The sequence below is a fragment of the Berghia stephanieae genome, chromosome 6 (genome assembly GCF_034508935.2).
Source record: "Berghia stephanieae isolate SIO BIC M18660-M18661 chromosome 6, UCSD_Bste_1.3, whole genome shotgun sequence".
NCBI classification, from domain to species: Eukaryota; Metazoa; Mollusca; class Gastropoda; order Nudibranchia; family Aeolidiidae; genus Berghia; species Berghia stephanieae.
The window spans coordinates 38,716,374-38,738,873 of record NC_088365.1 but is presented as its reverse complement, the minus strand read 5'-3'; the positions used below and the strand labels follow the sequence as shown (position 1 = coordinate 38,738,873).

The window sequence follows — 22,500 nt, the reverse complement described above, 5'->3', positions numbered from 1 at the left end:
TCTTCTTTTCGCAGCTTTACGAGAGTGGAACCGATAGAGATCCCGTACCGTATCATGTTGTTTAAGAGCCTAATATGTTTTTAAAACCTTTAACCCTCTGCTTACCAACTATAGGAAAATCGTCACATTCGTTACGATACAAACAAACTTTTTTCTTATTCAAAGTTCTCTTGTACAAATAAAATTTAAAGAAAATGAACGGTGTGTTGTAGAGAATGTTTTGCTAAAGAAATTATGTATCGCAAGAATTTTACTGCTATTATTTCAGAGTGATAAAAATTTATTTTTCTGTTAGTTGAGTCTGAAGATTTGGGGAAAATCCTGAAAATGGCTGGTAAAGAGAGGGTTAAAGGCCCCGTGAAACGTTCATGCAAAGACAAAAATTTGGCAAAGTTATATAAACAGTTTTTGTTAATTTGACAATATTGAGTATACAATCAGTATTTCAAACGAGTTAAAGCGAGAGATTTCATATCAGTCTTTGGTAATTGCGACATGATATAGATAATATGCTATAAATAATAAATTCAAAATTTAATACAAACTACATAAGTGGTATTTAAGCGAATTATTATTATTTAGAAATGTACCTATATGGCATCGATTGAGCAGTTTTAAATTGGTTTTATTTTCATCTGAGTGGTAGGGGGCAGTTAATCAGCATAAATCACAAACATGTCTCTGATACTGTTACTTTGTCTTTTGGCGTTCCAAAAGGATCAATCTTAGGGCCTCTTTTATTCACAATGCACATTGCACCTCCGAATGATGTCATTAGCTCTTTTTCTGCTGGCCCTCTCTCTCTCTCTCTCTCTCTCTCTCTCTCTCTCTCTCTCTCTCTCTCTCTCTCTCTCTCTCTCTCTGTGTGTGTGTGTGTGTATCTCTCTCTCTTTCTCTCTCTCTCTCTCTCTCTCTCTCTCTCTCTCTCTCTCTCTCTCTCTCTCTCTCTCTCTCTCTCTATACCCCCCCCCTCCCCCCTAGCCGCTTGTATCTCACCGATACGAACTCCTTCATACGCCTTAATTCGAGTGCTTAGTTTATGATGAACATGATGAGAATTGCCTCAGAATCGACAAGATGCAAATCAGAGGAGAGAGTAAATCGCATTTCTGATTCAATCACCTTTCTTAATCTCTTTGATAGAACGGCTCCGTTTAATTCCATCTTATATATACTGCACAACCATAAATTGCTAGTTTTGATTCATCCGACAGGATGATAAGCTTGAGGTCTCCAACATTATTGGAAGGTTTTAAACATCTAGGGCTAGGGAAGTTAATTGCTTCAATATCAAATATATCCATCACCGCCGCAAAAAAAAATTTATTCTCTATTGTCTTCTGGCACTTTTCTACTCACTTCATCTCTTGTTGTTACCAACATAAGTGCCTGCTCCACCCACTTTTCTGAATTAAAAATTCACCCCATATACCGGAGCATACTCAATGTCTCAGTTGTTTCTATGTTATATGTTTGTCTTGAGAATATTGGCTATTAAGCTTAACTGCTGGCCAGGTAACTTTGCGATGGTTGTGTGTGTGTGTGTGTGTGTATGTGTGTGTGTGTGTGTGTGTGTGTGTGTATGTGTGTACCCGCTACTTCCAGTAGTCGGTGAGAGAAGGCACTAATAATGAATGACCTGAGTTTGATACGAATTTTTTTGTATTCGTGGATAGCTCATACGGTAGAGTCACGCTCTCACCGGCCAGGCGTTGTCGTACCAATAAGGTCGCAGGTTCAAACCCCATCACCGCCGCAAAAAATGTTTATTCTCTATTGTCTTCTGGCACTTTTCTACTCACTTCATCTCTTGTTGTTAACAGTATGTACAGTAGCATGTACGGCAGGTCAACTGAAAAATATAATATTTAAATAAAGCGGTTTGAGCACGTTTAGTGGATATTGCGCTATTTAACCGCTCAATTAAAAAAAAATACTGCTACTGCTACTGCTTCTACTACTACTACTACTACTACTACTACTACTACTACTACTACTACTACTACTACTACTACTACTAGCGCTCAAAGCGCTTTACATGGGGTCCCTGCCAACAGCAACACTTAACATGTAGGACAGGACATGATGCCTGTTAGGCGATATTACATTTTTGTTCGGACAGGGACAACGCTGTTAACGGCCAGGTACTTATTTTACATCTGAGTACGGTGAGAGAATGTGAATAAAAAGCCGTCTCCAAGGACTCAACTTTGCGCCCAGCGAGGCTCGAACTCAGGACTTTCATATCCGAAAGCGATTGTCATACCACTAGACCACATAGCCGTAGTAGTAGTAGTAGTAGTAGTAGTAGTAGTAGTAGTAGTAGTAGTAGTAGTAGTAGTAGTAGTAGTAGTAGTAGTAGTAGTAGTAGTAGTAGTAGTAGTAGTGTCAACATCGTCCGTTATCTAAATATATCCCAACTCCGTGTATCCACCTAGACAAAGGTGAACAAAGACCACAATGTTTTCTTAAGACAAATTGTTAAAATGTTGACATAAAAACACCCGTTGCATATTTAAAGAAAATCAAATAGACTAATCTCATGAAAATTAAAATGTTATCAGAGTTTCAAACGTTCTTTTAAGTCGAAGTTTAAGATTTCAGTCATTACTCGTCAATGTTTTAGTGGTTACATGACAATGATCTGGCCAATTGGTTACAAAAACATCTCGTTCTCTTATAACGGCATGGGTTGTTACAGGAATTTGGAAAAATGTCAAATCGAAACTTGCATTTTATCTTGTAAATTGGAAGTATCTATCTAAACTCGTTGTTTTCAGCCCTCTTGTTTAAACGTTATCGATGACATTTTGACATCCTAACGTCTCCCTACACTCGATTGTTTACATCAATGCTAGAATCTTATTGGACGGAGTGATCAGGAAATCAAATCACAAGTTGAAATTTGTAGCGTTAAAAAGACCCAATCACTGCTGGACTGATAGTTGGATTTTAAACTTTGGGCCCATAGTGATCACTTTGCTTGATAATCATGTGCTGTTCCGTGTGAGCCTACAACTTCGTATCAAATCAGTAAGTTGATACTAATAATTATTTTCAATCTCTTTCTTTTCGTTATTTGTACTTGACATGAATTAGTTTCAAGTTTTGTAACTTAAGCTAAAAGTTTAATTTATACCATTGGGTTCCTTCAATGTAATTCCACTTTGGACAGTTGGTCACATATTTATAAATATATATCGATCTTTTCAATCGTTCACCCAGGTACGGACAATGCTCTAAACCAGAAAATAGAAACAACTGTGCGCATACCTGAATTTGCAATACGTGCCAACTGATTAAAATATTTTACAATCAATATTTGATGACAAATCTACGAATTATGAATTTGAAGATCTCATGGATAATCTGTGCACGATGCCATACTAGGCCCGCACTGAAATGATTAATCCTAAGCGCATAGACGTTGAGGAATTAACGATAATGTTATTATATATTCATCATAAAATGCCTTCAGCCTTCTCCAGCATCTTTTCACGATAAAAATGAGGTTCTCTCCTCTCGCCCACTATACAACACAAATATTACTTTGTTATCACTGAAGGTGCAATATATTTGACCCTGTAAGTACCTCTTGCCGACCCGTAGTGTTATACTTCATTAATTATTGGTCAGCTTAGAACAAAGAAGGCGTGTCCGGACGGCACGCAAACAATGGCGGTATTGGTCAAAGGCGATGGTTAGTAATCAAAATGATCGCTATAAAGATGGCAAGCTATGATCGATAATGGGAAGTTTTCACGGTAATCAACGTATAGGCCAACAACTGAAAGTTGATTCAAAACATTTTCTTTTCTCATCTAGATTAGTCAAGTTTACCTCTTATTTTGTGACTCTCGGTGTGTAATTATAGCACATAAGTCCATTTATCAGAATGTCTGAGCCAATCCTTAGTCGAGGAAGAATGATCTGTGAATTATAACACAGATTATGGTAGAGACAAGATAATATAGTCGAAACTATGAACATAAGGAAAGGATAGAATAGGACTAGTAGAGTGATAGTAGATAATATATGATAAAAGAGAAATAATAATAAAGGATTGGAAATCAAGTACATTTATTGCAGGAACTAATTACATCGCTTATATATATATTATATATATATATATATATATATATATATATATATATATATATAATATATATTGAGCTTTTATAGAGCGCAATATCCACTAAACGTGCTCAAAGCGCTTTACATGGGTCCCTGAATAACAGCAACTCTTAACATGTAGGAGGAGACATGACACCTATTAGGCGTCATTACAATTTTTTTCGGACAGGGACAACGCTGTTAATGACCAGGTACTCAATTTACACTTGAGTACGGTGAAAAAATGTGAGCAAAGAGCAGTTTCCAAGGACTCACCTATGCGCCAATCGAGGCTCGAATCCAGGACCTTCCGATCCGAAAGCGAGTGTCATACCACTAGACCACATAGCCGCACTATAAGCGTTTTGTTCTATGCACGCACGTGCTGAATATCTCTCTCATTTTTGTTTAGTGTGGCGTTTTGGGTTTTTTTTTTTTTATTTTTTTTTTTTACGATATGTTTTTTCTCTTCTAGGCATAGGTTGCATTTTTGTGTTTACTGTGTAGCTTTTTTATTTTGAGACGAGGTCCCATGTGATGTTGGATTGTGAAAAACAATAAAGATCAGCCATTCATACATGAGAAACATCGAACACATAATCAAAGCTTACAATAAACGCATCTCAATACCCATAACCAACAAAGCAACACACCGAAAAAACAATGCAACTGTAGGAATAAAAGACTTATGCCCCCCCCCCCCCCCCCCCCCCCCCCAAGACAAATGCCTGGAATCATGTGTCGTATACAAAGCAACTGTAAAACGCAACAACACAGGAAAACAGGAAAACTACATCCAAATGTATAATATATAATATATATATATAATATATATATATATATATATATATATTATGTATATATGTATGTATGTATGTATATGATTATGTATGTATGTATGTATGTATGTATGTATGTATGTATGTATGTATGTATGTATGTATGTATGTATGTATGTATGTATGTATGTATGTATGTATGTATGTATGTATGTATGTAGTGTATGTTGTATGTATGTATGTATGTATGTATGTATGTATGTATGTATGTATGTATGTATGTATGTATGTATGTATGTATGTATGTATGTATGTATGTATGTATGTATGTAAGTATGTATGTATGTATGTATGTATGTATGTATGTATGTATGTATGTGTGTATGTATGTATGCATGTATGTATGTATGTACGAGGGCTCTTTCATAATTAACCGAAAAATGCCTGTAAAATCCGCGTTTTTTATGCTATCAACAAAATTCTTGCACGTGTTCATACCTTGACTCGTCCTTCATTTCTCTACGTAACAGCCAAGTCTTTCGACACACTTCTGCCAACGCCGCACCATGGAATAGATACCCTCTCGGAAGAGATTTCCGTCAAGGTTCTGTAGCCATTTCGGCACATGGTCAACAAGCTCTTCATCGACATCAAAGCGCTTTCCTGCCAGCTCACGTTTCAGTGGCCCAAAGAGGTGATAATCAGATGGTGCGAGGTCTGGACTGTGTGGTGGGTGTGGCAAAATCTCCCATCCATATTTCTCTAGCCAACCTTGCGTCACTCGTGCTGTGTGGGGTGTAGCGTTGTCGTGTTGCAAAATGACCCCGTTGGTCAACTGCCCTGGGCGCTTTTTGCGAATGGCCTCCCTAAGCTTGTCAAGAGTTTGGCAGTACCTTGCAGCATTGATTGTTTCTCCAGGTTGTAAGGTTTCGAACAGAATAACACCACGACTGTCCCAGAAAACAGTTCCCATTATTTTCTTTGCTGACCGCATGACTTTGAATTTCTTCGCGACAGGTGAGGATGGATGTTTCCATGTCATCGAATCTTGCTTTGTTTCTGGGGTGCAATGGTGAAACCAAGTCTCATCACCGGTGACTATGTTGTCAAGAAAAGTCACATCGTACCCTAGAAAGTCTCCGCCGGTGTTGGCAGTATGCCCGTGAACCCTGCGTGAGCTCTTGCTTCTTCTCAAAAGTTCCCTGCAGATGTCCAATCTTTGTTCTTTATGATTGTCTGTCAATTGCTTAGGAACCCATCTTGCGCTGACTTTTCTGTAGCCAAGTTCATCAAATACAATTCTATGGGCAGAAGTTTCCGAAATTTCAAGACTGCTTGCGATTTCATGAAGTTTCAACCTCCTGTCTTGACGAATAAGCTCATCAACTCGCTTCACATTGTCTTCTGACATCGCAGTTATCGAACGCCCTCTCCCTTCCCTGTCTGTCAAGTCGGAATGGCCGGCTTCAAACAAATTACACCAGTGATAGACTTGTGTACGGCTTATAACATGCTCACCATATACACTCTGAAGTTCTTATGAATTTCGGTAGGATTCAGACTTTTGGCGTTCAAAAAACGTATGACAGCTCTGATTTCCTCCTTTGACCAAGTTTCAAGGTGGGCCGCCATCTTTAAAATCGTCTAGAAATTCATTGTGCAAAATGATGCACTTCATCATTTCTGGGAATATCCGTAAGGACATAAGGAATATCATAATAATAATAATAATAATAATAATAATAATAATAATAATAATAATAATAATAATAATAATAATAATAGATCTTTATTGTCCATAAATATGGCAATTTGTCATTTAGTTACACTTGTTATAACGTTATATGGTAACTATAACATTGAACAGATATTTCACTCCTACTTATTCTCTCTCTCTCTCTCTCTCTCTCTCTCTCTCTCTCTCTCTCTCTCTCTCTCTCTCTCTTTTCCTCTCTTTCTTTCACGCGTGCGATATACACAACATAAACATATTCATTTCATTTTCAATTCGTTACATTTTCGGCAATTCAACACCAAATATTATCATCATTATCAATGGTCACTTAATCTAACATTAAATAAATTAATCAGTCAATCAGTCAACGTATCTATCCTTGGTTTTGCTGTACCATATGAAATATTCAACATTTTTATTGCTGATGGAACCAACGTTGATTTATACTTGTTAGTTCTACATTTAATCTGACAAAACCTTCTCCCAGATGGTAAAATACTAAATTCATGGTATAAAATATGTTTTTTATTGTTGGTAATTGAGAATGCTTTCCTTTCTATTGCTTTTCCATGAATTCTTTCTACTCCATCAAGCGATGGTTTATTATTTTTGATGCCTCTTTGTAATTCTAAATCATCATACAACGCTTTATATAATATTAAGCGAAGGATAGGTCTTCAATCAACAAATCGCGAAATAAGATGAAATTAGCGGTGCAATTTTGTGTCGGAAGTAAACATAGCCGCCGCCATTTCGATTTCCTCGAGACAAAAACATTGATACGAACGATTTTTCCGAGGATTTGAAGCAGAACTCTAAACGTTAAAATTTGAAGTACATACCATTCATTAATACGAACAGTCATACAACGTTTAATACTTAAATGAGTGAAATGTTGTCATGAAACAAATACATATCAAAAGAATTCATCACACAGGTGTAACTGTGCGTCGCTATTCAGCGCCGCCATTTTGAAAAAAAAAAAACAAAAAAAACAAAAAAAAATATCATGTCGTTTACAGAATTAAAAAAATCTCCACTGGTTGCTGAGCAATGGGCATTTTTTGGTTGTTTCTGAAAGAGCCCTCGTATGTATGTATGTATGTATGTATGTATGTATGTATGTATGTATGTATGTATGTATGTATGTATGTATGTATGTATGTATGTATGTATGTATGTATGTATGTATGTATGTATGTATGTATGTATGTATGTATGTATGTATGTATGTATGTATGTATGTATGTATGTATGTATGTATGTATGTATGTATGTTTTCGGGTTGTTTGTTGCTTTTAATTTCACTTGTATTTACAAGGACCTGTTCAGATCTGATTCTCTGTGTTTTCTTATACTTTCAAAGTTTTCTCCTTTCATTGCTCGACTTGATATGTTTCTCTTGTATACAAAAATGCTTCTATAACGTCCTGACTATTTACATTCCAAGACGCACAGTTTGACGTCATAGTTTTATCTCTTGAGGTTTGGGAGGTGTGAATAGATTAACTTTATATTTGAATATCTAACAATAGTAAAATATTGAAACATTATTTAATAGATTACATGTAATATGAGACATCAACAAGATAGTTACAGTTGTTGCCGATTTCTAAATAAATGTTAGACTTCGCATTTAGATTTTATAAGATAATCATGTTGGTTTTTTTCATTTGAGCCTTAAAAAGTGAAGTTCCTAACAGAGTATTACAACTAAATAGATCGGGAGTTAACCAATCCGAATACATCCTGCATAAGTGTTATCTAAAAAGTCAATTTTTGTCTGATTTTAATATCTTTTAATTTATTCTGAGCGAGTTTTGAACGAAAGTAATAAGTAACTTACCTGGATAATATGAATCTGAAAGGAGAATAAAGAAAATTCTAAGATGGAAATGTGGCAAAATAAAATAAAATATAACTTTAGAAATTCATTATTAAGGATTATCAAGCTTTTTTTGTTTTGAGAAACCAGATGCTTCTTTAAATCTAAACTATTTTATGGTAGTATTTAATCTTTTTTATCGTTTAAATTGACGTACAGGTCTGACTTCCGAACCTCTTTGTAGGCCTAGTTCAACATTGTTGTAATGGACACTATTTTGCGTCTTTTTTAATGATATTTTCATTATAACAATGAGCCCATACATAAGGAATTCGGTTATCAGACCTGCAAATCACTGCACGTCTGCCCAAACAGTAGCCGTTTTTAATTTTCAGTGGTAAATGTGGCACTAAGTGGCACTTCAGTCTAATACATTTCTTTGAGAAATTGTCACCAATTTAATACGTAACAATATTGTTACTTGTTCTATGACATTAAAATATAAAGATATTTCCAACCACAATCGGACTAATGATATTACAAAAGATCCCCACAAAAGTATAGCTTTAAATTATTTTAAAAGTCTGATGATTTAATTAAATTATAACTTTATTTAAAGATTTTTTTAAATGTCAAAAATAAATTGAAAAGGTTTTGAAAATCAAAGTACTTATTCAGCCACACGTAAAGACAATAAAATACACACAAACAAATATTGTCTTGTTGTTGTCTCAGGATTGCTCTTCTGTTTTCTTGAAGCGGCGTTGCTCTGACTTTTCGTGAAGAAGATGTGTTGTGTGGGTGCTTCTTAATTCTGTACCGAAAACGGCCCAACAAATATTGAGAACAACGTGTTTCTCAAATTTGTTTTACGTCCAAGACTTTGCACTGTCCTTTTGGATCTGGATAGAAATTTGACCGAATCAACTTTTAACGGGCACCTTTATATTGTCACATTCTTTTATAGGGATGTGATATTGACGCATAAGTCGCTTTTTAATTGTCATCGAACCGGCCAACATATAATATTTTTATAAACAGTTTTGACCTTCTCTGGGTTATATTTAGTTTGTTACTGAACCGGCCAGATAGCATAATTTCGGCCTTCTCTGTGTTATACTTTATTGGGATATATGCATTGTCCCAGATCTGCCTTCTGTGTTCTATGATTTTATTGATCTCTTTTAGGTCGTACTGATATTGCTAATAATAATAATAATAATAATAATAATAATAATAATAATAATAATAATAATAATAATAATAATAATGATGATGATGATGATGATGATGATGATGATGATGATGATGATGATGATGATGATGATGATGATAATAATAATAATAATAGTAATAACAATAATAATGACTAAAATAATAATAATAATAATAATAATAATAATAATAATAATAATAATAAATAATAATAATAATAATGATGATGATGATGATGATAATAATAGTAATAATAATAATAATAATAATAATAATAATAATAATAATAATAATAATAATAATAATAATAATAATAATAATAATAATATCGATATCTATATACCTCTAAAAAGCATGGATCGCTAACTTGTGATAAAAATTGAATTAGCAAATTAGATTTGAGATTCACGCAAACATTGCTATTTCTATATCGATTTGACGGGCGTGTGCAGCGGGGGGGGGGGGGGGGGGGGGGGGGGGGGGGGGGGGGACACTTGGGTAGTTATTGCTGTTACAAACAAAAAAAACAGCGACATAGAATAAAATCCATTGAATGCCCTTAATATTAATAGCAATGCTGGTAATCTATTGATTGAAAGGTTACAATAATGATACACGTGGTAAAGATAATATATCAATTTAAATGTACTCATGTCTGTGTGATGTAAAAACATATATCTTTAACCGTGCCATGCAAAGCACACACACACACATACACACACACACACTCGTGCATCCATACATATAGAAAATAACCATAATAAGGTAACAATACATGGTATTAAATGCAAGATTGAACGCCATGTCAACAGCAGTACAAACAAGTTTTATTCGTTATATATAAATCTCCCATCGTATAGATAGTATGCGCTTGGCTAAGAAGCTCACACATTGCCATCCGAAGTATAACGGACCAAAACATAACATTATGTGTAACCATGAAAGTTTATAGTCTGACTAATACAGTATAGTGAGAATTACTCATAAACACGGATGGCAAAAAACAATAACAAAGACTTCATTCTATCTATATTTCCCTGTCTACTAACACCTTGAAATAATCCATAGATTTTTCATTCTTTGTTTCAAATTTCAAATTGTTCCATTTCTGAACAATACGAATACCGAACCTGTTTTGTCTTATGTTTGTTTTGCATCTAATTACATAAATCTTAAACTTGTCCCCTCAAGCAAAAGTAATAATTAGAATATGAAAAAAAAATCAGAAAAGTCTATCGTTTCCAGACCATGTACTAATATATAAACCTAAATTAAATCCCCACGAATTCTTCTAAATTTCAAATTTGGTAAGTCAATAAATTATAACCTTTCCTTATAAGATAAATTTATCGCCTAAATCTTTTTGGTAGCTCTCCTCTGTGCGCTTTCACTACTTATAGATTGTCTTTTATAGAATGGGCTCCAGGTGCAATTTCCGTATACCAGAATTGGTAGAACGAGCGATTTATACAAATACAAACATTTGGTTTTGTCAACCCTTATAAACTATATATTATTCCTATTATTCTGTTTACACGGCTTACACATTTATCAATATGTACGTCACAATAAAAAAAAATGAATCAAAAGTAACTCCCACATCCTTTTCATGAGACAAACGAAGAGTAGATTTGACATAGAAATATCGGTAAAATAATTATGACATGGATATTTTTTTCCTATATGTAATACTTTACATTTCCAAACATTAAAATCCAAATGCAATGTTGCAGACCATTTGAAACGTGAAAAGATATCATATTGCTGAATATTATGATGCTCAGTTGTACTATCTATATATCTTTTTATCGTCTGCAAAGAGTTTAAAGGCTGAATTTATGCCACATGGTAAATCATTTATTTATAAAAGAAATAAAAGTGATCCCAATCCACTTCTTTCGGATACACCACTAGTGACATTCTTAAAACCGGACCCTACCCTATTGACAATGACTCTTTGTATTCGATTGTAAAAAAATCTTTAATTCGATTAAAGGTAATCCCTTTAAATCCATATGCTTTTAGTTTAATGAATAATCTCTCATGTGGTACAGAGTCAAATGCTTTGCAGAAATCATGGTAAACAAAATCAATGCATTGATCACGATCAATTAACTTTGTAAAATCCTCCACAACCTGTAAAAGTTGAGTAAGGCATGATCTCTTTGATCTAAAACCATGCTGGTTATCGTTTGGCATAATGTGACGTTCAAGAAAGTCCATAATTCGGTCTTTCAAGATAGACTCCATAATCTTACAGAGTATGCATGTTAAGCTGATGGGTCTGTAGTTTGCAACATCCATTTTGTTGCCCTTTTTATGAATGTCAGTAACATTCGCTTATTTCCATTCAACAAGTAAGGTACCAGATTTTAGCGACCTATATATTGTTGATAGTGGCGGTGATATTTAAAAGGCCTCAGTAAACACGGATGAAGGGGATCGGGTCCCATGTTTTTAGCCACATCTACTAAATTCAACAATTTACAAAATCGGAAACGTTTAATTGATTTGGAACATTGAAAGTTGGTATATTAGTCGTATCTTCTTGAACATACAAAAGCAGATGATAAATAATCATTAAAAATATTAACTTTATCTATGTCCGAAGTAACCTTGGTACCGTCATCTATCAGTAAGACACTGACATCTGGTTATCTTTTCAATTTCTATTTACGTATCTCCAAAGGCCTTTCGAACTATTCTTACATTCGTGTATCAATGTACATTTATACGTTTTAACATTTGAAACGTGTATTTGGTGTTATTTCTAACCTTGACATATTTATGAAAATTATTTGTTGTTCCTAAGATTTCGATCTTTCCAAATTTGAAGAAAAATAAACTTCCAGACGGAAGATGAAACAACCCGAGTTTTGCACGATGCAGTGCGTGACTCATCTATAATGGGCGATAACGCAATCAAATATTTTTTGATTTCCTTATAAATTTATATGCTTGTTACTGACATCCACAAGAGTAAACTTTATTATTTGAGTAATATAAAATAAAGCACGGTTTGCATGATATTTTAAAAAGAGCATTGTTTTTATTCACCTAAAAATCACATCAAGGGCAATAACTCGTCCAAATCTAAGGGAATATTAACAAACGCGTGCAGGTGATTTGCTTAACATATAATAACGTTTTTATATTCTTAACGATGTTATAAAATATCGATAATTTATGAGTAATTAATTGTTAAATGTAGTTGATTTCATTTGAACTTTAGTAACCTCTGGTTGACCTTCAAGTGATCGAATTGTAATTCCAATCGACCAAATATTTTTCAAAGATATCAATCTTACCAACTGTAAAGAAAAATAAACTTTTACACAAATGTGAAACATCACGAGGTTTTTCACTAGGTGGTGACTCTACTAAATCACTATGTGTCAAAAATGTCAGCGTATGAAAAATTCTTTTGTTTATGTCACTTTACTAGGCTAGTCAAATACGGATATTTATTTAACACCTATTTTTTTCTCCTTTTCTCTTTGTTTCTTCTCCTCAGATATGGTGATATGACACCCAACACTATAACTGGCAAACTGGTAGGAGGAATATGTTCTCTGTCTGGAGTATTAGTAATCGCATTGCCTGTGCCAGTCATCGTATCAAACTTCAGCAGGATCTATCATCAAAATCAACGTGCAGACAAGAGAAAAGCACAAAAGGTTGGTTACCAAAACGTGTCCTGTTAAACGCAATAAGTAGTAATAGAGCACCCATCCTTATTCCATAATGTTAAGTATTGCATGATCGGGTTTATTATTACAAAGAAATGAGCTATGTTGATGTCTAAAATGCACATAAAGGTTTAATGGCTATCATGTCCTTGCCCATTTAAAACGAATCTCTTAGATTCATGCCATCCATTATGAATGTTGATTAAGTCTGGTCATAATGGATAAATTAACGGCAATAGATTCCAAGCCGTCATTGAAGCGCTATACAAATATGATAATTTTCTAAATTGTGCACAAGTCCCGACTTATAAGCTAGTGTTTTATTGGCGAATAACTTATATCTCAGGTCAAGAGATCTGATTAAGTATCGGAAAGACATTGTGAGGATTTATGGACCCATATCTTTACCATATAAATTATTTAATACCCTGGAATCGATTTTTAAAAAGTCTGATATACGGAATACTATGATAATAAAAGTAATAATAATGAAATTTATTTATATTGCGCCCACTCCTCTATACAATAAAGCTCTAGGCGCATAACAATAACTTCAATCCATTCAAATTTCTCTCTCTCTCTCTCTCTCTCTCTCTCTCTCTCTCTCTCTCACACACACACACACACACACACACATACACACACACACACACAAACCTTCCACAATCCAACTATTTAACATATTTAAAAAATAAAGTAATATATAAATACATATCCTGTGATAATCGTCTGCTCAAATAAAATAACTAATAAATTAAGAATTCTCGAAAAAAATAAGATTTTAAGTGTTTCCTGAAAGCGAGTTCAGTAGGGACGTCACGAAGAGATACGGGGAGATTGTTCCAGACAGTCGGTTCAAAGTGACTAAAGGATCTGTCAGAGAGTTTTTTACTTCTTTTCTGGCACTTTAAGTAGACGATGATCACGGGGTGGAACGTATGGTTCGACAAGATCATCAAGATAAGCAGGGGCGCTTCCGTGAAAACATTTAAAACACATGACTCCAACCTTAAAGAGCACCCTGGCCCTAATGGGAAGCCAGTGAGTCGTGTGTTTTCTCTTATTTCTTCTTAAAACTATTCTAGCAGCTTGATTTTGAAACAGCTGCAGTTTATCAAGTAAGAAACCTGGGGAATTAGATAGGAGTGAATTACAATAGTCTAAACGAGTAAAAACAAAAGCAGACACTAGAGTCTTTACGGAATTTTGATTTAAAAATGCCGAAAGTTGGCCAATACGGCTAATGTCACAATACAGTACTTTGCAAAGTTGTGTCGCATGATATTCCATGGACAGCAGGTCACTGCTGAAATAAATTCCCAGGTTTCTGTCGTTTTCAGAAAACGTTATTTTCACATCATCGATACAAATCGAAAGGTCTTGTTCACAAATGTATTTTTAGGATTACATAATAGGAGTTCTGTTTTCTCATCGTTCATTTTCAGTTTATTAGCTACCATCCAGTTCTTCACATCTTCAATGCAGTTCTCCATCGATTTCAGTAACCCTTTAATTTCGCTTGGTTTTGCGGATTGGTAGAGCTGGGTGTCATCAGCGTACATATGATACGTGACACCGTGATGACTTATAACACCTCCCAATGGTTGTGTGTATAAAGTGTAGAGAATGGGACCCAGAACAGATCCCTGGGGCACACCAAAGTCAACCTTAAAAATATCTGATTTTATTCCTTTTACTTGAATTGTTTGTGTGCGGCCGATAAGGTAGGGCTCGAACCATTTTAACACTATTCCAGACAATCCAAACGTTTTGGAGAGACGCTCAACTAGAATCGAATGGTCTATCGTGTCGAACGCCGCACTTAGATTTAGTAGGGCCAGAACCGAAACTTTACCCAAGTCAGCCTCACACAAAAAGTCGTTTTGAATTTTTAGTAAGGCAGTTTCAGTGCTGTGATGTTGCCTATAAGCTGATTGATTTTTTTCATATAAGTTATAGTTTGCCAAATGATCGTTCAGTTGGGCTGCGACAGCCTTTTCCAAGATTTTCGAAATAAACGGTAAATTGGATGTAATACTTAGCTGGATAAACATTTAAACTTATTTCGTGCAGAGAGTGACTGTAAATAGTACAGTCTAAATGTATAACGTTTTCGAATGGCGTCCCATAGTAAGCATTTTCTTATTCATTTTATTCATCATTGACTTTCATGATATTGTAAAACATTGTTGTTAAACATTCTTCTTCTAAATTATATAAAAAGTCTTGAACATAAAAGGACGGGAATGCTTGTGTATCTAAATGAGTATGTTTCGGCTAAAGAAACTTCTAATTTAAGCGCTTAGAGTCTGGTGTATAGGAGTTATAGCGCTATATAAATTTTAAGGTTTATTAATTATTATAATACCCATGCTTGCCCCCTAATGTCTTATTTTCTAAATAAAAATGAAGCTACTCACGTCTCGTTCTCGTCTTTCCCTGATGCGAAGAGAGGGTTGACAGAGGAAATGTATAACCTTGTGAAGAATCATCATCCATCGTGGCTTGTGCTCTTGATCACGTTGCTGGTCAGCAGTCTCCACGAATCATAATCCTCTGCGGTGCGCATGAAATCTGTGTTGCTTTTTAAATCACACTTGGCCATTCTTAGGTTATTTAGATAAGTCATTCTTTGTCTTACTCTAGCTCTCTTTCCTTCGATCATCCCAGATGTTACAAACTTTTCTATTCCGTCTCTTCTCCACACATGCCCCAGAAACCGTAACTGCCTCTTTCTGATGGTATCAATCAATATTCTTCCCTTTCTCACCTTATCCAATACTTCCTCGTTCGTATGCCTGTCTGTCCATGATAGACTCAACATTCTTCTATACACCCACATCCCAAATGCCTCTAACATCCTCGTACATTCTTTGTCAAGCGTCCACGTTTCAAAACCGTATAAAAGGGTACTTATAACATATTATTCTACTACTTTCATTCCGGTCTTCAACTTTAGGTTGTTGTTTGACACGACTGGTCGCATTTTATGGAACACGTTTTTTTTGTTGTTTTTTTTTTTGCTATTGTTATTCTTTGTTTTATATCCTCTATGTCATGTGCGTCATGGGTAATGATAGTGCCTAAATATTTAAATTTCTTTACTTGTTTGATGGTTTCTCCTTTGCTTGACAAGTGGAAGATCGTGTTGTTGTCATTTTTTGAGACCACCATGCATTCGGTTTTATTAACATTTAGTTTCAGGCCCATCTCTTCACTTTTGCACACCAGCATTTCTAAAATTTTCTTCACGTGTTCTGGAGAGTAGGCCATCAGAGTACCATCGTCTGCGTATCTTATGCTATTCATATTCTGTCCTCCAACGACGACGCCTTTCATATCTTCAATTTCTTTTAATATTATTTCACTATATATGTTAAAAAGGTCCGATGAAAAGACGCAACCTTGTCTTACTCCCTTCTCGATGTTAAAGAAGTCTGATGTTTCATTATCAAGTTTGACACACTCTGTTTGATTCCAGTATACGTTTTTCACAAGTCGAAGGTCTTTACTGTTTTCAGCTACCTTTTCTAAGATTTTGAACAGTGCTGCACTGAATCAAAAGCTTTGGAATAATCAATGAGGCATAGATAAAGTGATTTTTGTTTTTCGATTGACCGTTGCATTGTTGTTATCAATGTAAAGATTGCATTTACCGTACCCTTTTCTTTAACAAAACCAAACTGCTCGTCACTTATATCTGAGGAGATCTTGCTCCTCATTCTTTTCATAAGTATTCTTAATATAATTTTTGTGGCCTGGCTCATTATGCTGATTGTTCTGTGGTGGTCACAATCAATAGTTCCTTGTTTTTTGGATATGGTAATGAATACCGATTGTCTTAAGACATTAGGCAATTCACCCTTTTCGTATATGACATTAAAGGCTTTTGTCAGAATGTCTAGCCTATTCCCAGATCGCCGAGGGCATTAATCAGTTCTATTGAGAAACTATCTTGGCCTACATCTTTTCCCTTTTTCATCTCTTTGCAAGCAGCGTGAAAGTAAAAAGTGAAAACTTGACTTCAGATATAAACATAGACGAGTACTGGTGTCAAGTATCGAACTGCATCACAGAATCTGCAAGAGAAACTATTCCATCTGTGAAAAAGCACGAACCAAAACAAAAGTGGATGGATGACTGAAAGACGAAAACTAGAACGCAACAGCAATGAATGTATAGAAGCTAATAAGATTATAATACGTGTAAGAGAGCAAAGGAAGATTATATGGAACAGGAATGTCACAGAATTGAAAGACTATAACAATCTAACACCAAACAATTCTACCAGTCAATACAAGATCTAACTGGAAAATGACCAGCCATGGCAAGAAAATGTGTTAATGACGCAAACGGTAATATACTTATCGACAACAACGAAATTTTGGAACGTTGGGCAGTATACATAAAAACATCTTTACGCGGATGATAAAAGAGGGACGCGCTTGGATAAAGAAATCTCTACTGTGAACACGGGTCCCCAGTTTATGCGAGAAGAAGTAGAAGCTGCTTGCAAAGAATAAAATAAGCATAAAGTCGTCCCAACAATCGAACAATCTCTTGGGTACAGTGGTAACACGTCTCACCGGTAATCAAATGAGTAAATTCAGTCCTTTACTAGCCAAGTAAAAGACGTTCTTGTATTTCGCCTGAGGGAAGAAAGGGAAGAAAATCGGTTCTCTTACTCTGTAAGCTTTAGGACTGAGCATTTTGGGGGTTTTTTTCTTTTTATTTTATTTTTTTTTTTTTGGGGGGGGGGGGGGGGTTCTTTTAGTTGCTACCCACAAACATGTGTACCTTAGACGATTTGTGAAATTTGAAATAGATCTTTTCAGCAAGTGTCAAAACCAACAGGACACTTTTACCTCTGTCATTCGTAACCGACGTATTTCCCTTCGAGTCGAAGCACTTTCAATCTCACAACAATGGCTGCCACTTTGTTGACAATGCTGGTTTCCCAATTACTCGTCTAAGATTAAATGATGTTGTTATAATCAAATAAACAAGCAAGATTTAGGCCTAAGGTTTCGTGAAACTAGTCTGTGACATTCTTAGCAAGCTGGTGTAAGTAACACATTTTCAAGGCCTTTTAAAATCACTAAGTGCTTGTTATTATACATATTATGAACGGGAACACGGCATCTCATGTTCGATCTCAAGTCGAGGCAGGTTGCTTTTTTGGAATGGTTTCTTGCATTTTTCTTCCTGCTTTGTCTGGCACTATTTCATACACACAATTTCAGATTTTCATCTGACATCAGTGCCTAGTCCCTTACGTTGTTACTTTAACGTTTTACGTATGATATCAAAATACGTTATGCTTCATAAAACTATTCAATTATATTTAAAGATATAATTGGCGTGTGGGGCTTAGGTTGGTAGTGAAAATGGAATATTTTCAGAGACTAGCAAATCATTATGAGAACAGATAAAGATTCTGAGATCTTCTATCTTTAAAATTCAGAAGACATTGTTGGGATCTAGTTTGATTGTGTGAGATTGCTTGTGTATATTATAAATATGACTTTAAATGGCTTAGTTTAAAAATTCCACCGTTCATTTACTCGAGTTAATTGGTATTTAATGCATGAGAATTGTAGTTGTTCTGAACAGATAGGACGTGAAATAATATGTCTTTTAATCAAAATTACAATAATAAAATGTTCAAGAATGGCACAGATGAAGAACTCGTTGATGTGTATGAAGAATTATTTTCACAGAATAGGGAATATCTGAATGGTATTATATTCATCTTTTGAACATGGATAATAAAATTAATTACGAACTCATTCAAATTCAAATCAAGTCCGTTGCCTTCTGTTAAAAGACGCGAGACATATTTGACAGATAATTGAAGTGGAACGCAAGAGACAAACTTTAGCTAAAGTGCTGCTTAAAGATATAAACAAAAGACATCCCTAGGGTTATATATCAGGAATTCTAAAACACTGACAACAAAAGCTATGATAAAATAATAATAATAATAATAATAATAATAATAATAATAATAATAATAATAATAATAATAATAATAATAATAATATATAATAATAATAATAAAATAATAATAATAATAATAATAATAATAATAATATAATAATAAGTTGCCAGAGACAGACCAATTCAAATACTTAGGGCCAACTGTACAAGGAGATGGGGTCAATGAGATGGAGGTTAAGAAGAGGATACAGGCATGCTGTGAATAATTGGAGGAATGTAATTGGAGTTATGTGTTACAAACGAATTTCCGCAAAGCTGAAGGGGAAAATATATTCAACTGTTGTAAGGCGAGCAATCTTATATGGACTAGAGACAGCAACTACAGCAGAGAAACGAGATAAAGAAGTTGAGGTGGCGGAATTGAGGATGTTGAGATGGTCACTTGGCTGGACAAGAAAAGATGAAGTGATAAATGAACGACTCCGAAGGTTGACTGAAGTGAAGAATGTATCAATTAAGATGAGAATAGATAGATCGACAAGTAAAAAGACGAGAGACGGAGTACGTGGGAAGAAAAGTATTGGACTTACAATTGGCGGTAAAAAGGACAAAGGCGCCCAAAGATTAGATGGTTTGATAAGGCAAGGGGCGATATGAAGGAACTTGGCCAAGAGGAAGATAACACTCTGAACCGAGATGCATGGAGATGTCAAAATTCGTGATAAGCTGAAAGAAGAAGAAAAAGAAGAAGATAATATATTATATATATATATATATATATATATATATATATATATATATATATATATATAATATATATATATTATATATACATACATATGTATAAGGTCACTCTTATTTTACGACATTTTAGTGAAGGCAAATTTAGATACTTTAATTTATCTAAATGGGATAGATGTCGAATGTCAGACAACAGCGTCGTTGCAAAAATAAAAGATGACATAAGTGTTTTAATAGATCGCTGTTGAGGTACTTGGCTAATTGATTTTTTTTCTCAGTTCAGGGTATACTGTATTTCATAATATGATTTATCTAGGAAGCCATGGGCTCTTAAATATTTTTGCTTGTATATTGAACTTATTAGTTTTATTGTCAATGCATATAAAACCATCAATTTGTCTGTGTTTTGGATTTCAGAGAAGCACCACCGTTCATTTCTATCAAGAATACATTATTCTATACAAAAAAATATCTTTATAATTTTTTGGTTTTGCATATTTATAAATGTGTGTATTATTAGCATACATATGGCATTTAGTAAGATGCTGATGAATCACATCTCTGAGAGTATGTATAAGGGTGTATAAGAGGTGCCTCAAGATGAGAACACTAAATTTGAAACAGTTCATTAATTGACAATATTTGTTACAATAGATAAAGACAAGAAAAGATGCATTACCTTGCACCCTTTCCATCTTCTTGTGTTTCTTCAAGTCAATCTTTCTGTTCCCTCATCCTCTTTTTCCCTTGTCCCTTTTCCCAATCTCAAACTCTTCTATCTTTGCTATTTTCCCTGGTCCCAATCATTTACCTCGTTGGTATCTTTATTCTTTTGTTTTCGTTTGTTTTGAAAAGCGATAATGAAATCCTTTCGCTATTTTTTAATTGATGGACAGTCATTAGATATGAGAATTATATTTTAATTTTGTATTGCATCTCTTAACAATTCAACCCGCATTACCATCTTTCTATTTTTATTGTTTTGTTGTTTTTGTCACTGTTATGTTGAAATATTGACCTCTCTGAAAGCAGCATTTGTTTCTCGTTTCAATTCTATTTTCAGAAAGCACGAGAGGCACGGGTGAACATGGCTAAAAATGCAAGTAGTGCAGGATTCATCAGTGCCAAAAAACGTGCAGAGGAGTTGATGTTAGCACAGGAAACAGGAATAGAACTGGAGGAGAGTCAAAAGGGAGATATCTTTGAGATGCAGCACCATCATCTTCTGTCGTGTTTGGAAAAGGCTACAGTACGTTATAAAATGAGAAATCAAAAATATTCAAATAATATTTTCAAAAAGAAATTTTGAATTATCAATTATCTAAAGTATTATCCTCAACACCAATACGTATCAATATACATTTTTTAAAAATCTTAAGTTTCTCACTTGATACACCAATCAGTCTTTTTATGGGCAGTTGATAACGTTTAAGGCACCACTAGCTATATTTTGTGATTGAATTTGAATTAGGAAAAGAATCCTTAACCCGGTATTAATTAGTGAAGTCCCAAGTGGGAGGTAGGATCTCGTCCTGTGGCCAACTCTCTAAAGCATATTCTAGAAAGTAACATTTAGTTTCTTCGTACAACTTACCTGATACAGGCAAGAAGTTTCCCTTGAATAAAGCCTGTGAAACGAAACTCTTTCGTCCCTTTACCCGCCTCAAAATACGTTATTTTTTATCAATCCAAGAAAAGAGTTGCTGAAGTTCTATTCCGATATAACTGTGGTTATAAATTATAAAAGTTATTCATAAAACCTCTGTAAAATTCAACTCAGAGTAAATAACGTAACTTCAAATATTGTTATCTATCAAAAGTCCTCTACAGAAATCCATATTATTTTTAGATGATTGCCGGCATTAACAATTTTAATAAACTAGATTTTTTATATCAAGTGTTTTGTAGTGTGGAAAGAAGAAAATTCAGTCCAATGAATGAGAAGTGTTCCATAGGACCCGGGGCAGGAGGGGACTTTTGGTACAGTCTGAACATACCATATTTTTAAATTTTTGTAATTTAAAAGTGTTGTGATTGAGAAGGCGGAGGAGGAGGAAAAGGTAGAACAGAACAAAAAGGATAAACGGGATGATGATGATGATGATGATGATGATGATGATGATGATGATGATGATGATGATGACGATGCTGAAGATGATGATGATGATGATGATGACGATGATGATGATGATGATGATGATGATGATGATGATGATGATGATGATGATGATGACGACGACGATGATGATGATGGTGATCGTGGTGTGGTGGTGGTGGTGATTGTGGTGGTGCTGTTTGTGATGGTCGTCGTCGTCGTCTTATGACAGATTAAAGATCGTAAGTATTAATTAGTTTAAAAATAGATTCTGGCGCTGTTTGTTAGTTTGTTTTTTTGTAATTGTAAATATTGCTCTATTTCAAAGAGTAATGATTTGTTTATACTAAAACGGCCTTTTGTACAGC

The 22,500-nt window shown here is 34.6% G+C and overlaps 2 protein-coding genes across 2 annotated transcripts in view; both read left to right on the top strand.

Moving 5' to 3' along the window:
• The window catches only part of LOC144975005 (uncharacterized), a 251,399-nt gene that overhangs the window by 154,521 nt on the left and 74,378 nt on the right, over positions 1–22,500 (top strand). The window lies entirely within an intron of this gene.
• The window catches only part of LOC144975003 (potassium voltage-gated channel protein Shal-like), a 128,091-nt gene that overhangs the window by 104,144 nt on the left and 1,447 nt on the right, over positions 1–22,500 (top strand). The window contains exons 4-5 of the mRNA XM_078918646.1: positions 13,182–13,344; positions 21,101–21,286. Of these exons, the coding sequence (XP_078774772.1) occupies positions 13,182–13,344; positions 21,101–21,286 (349 nt within the window). The remainder of the gene's footprint in view (positions 1–13,181; positions 13,345–21,100; positions 21,287–22,500) is intronic.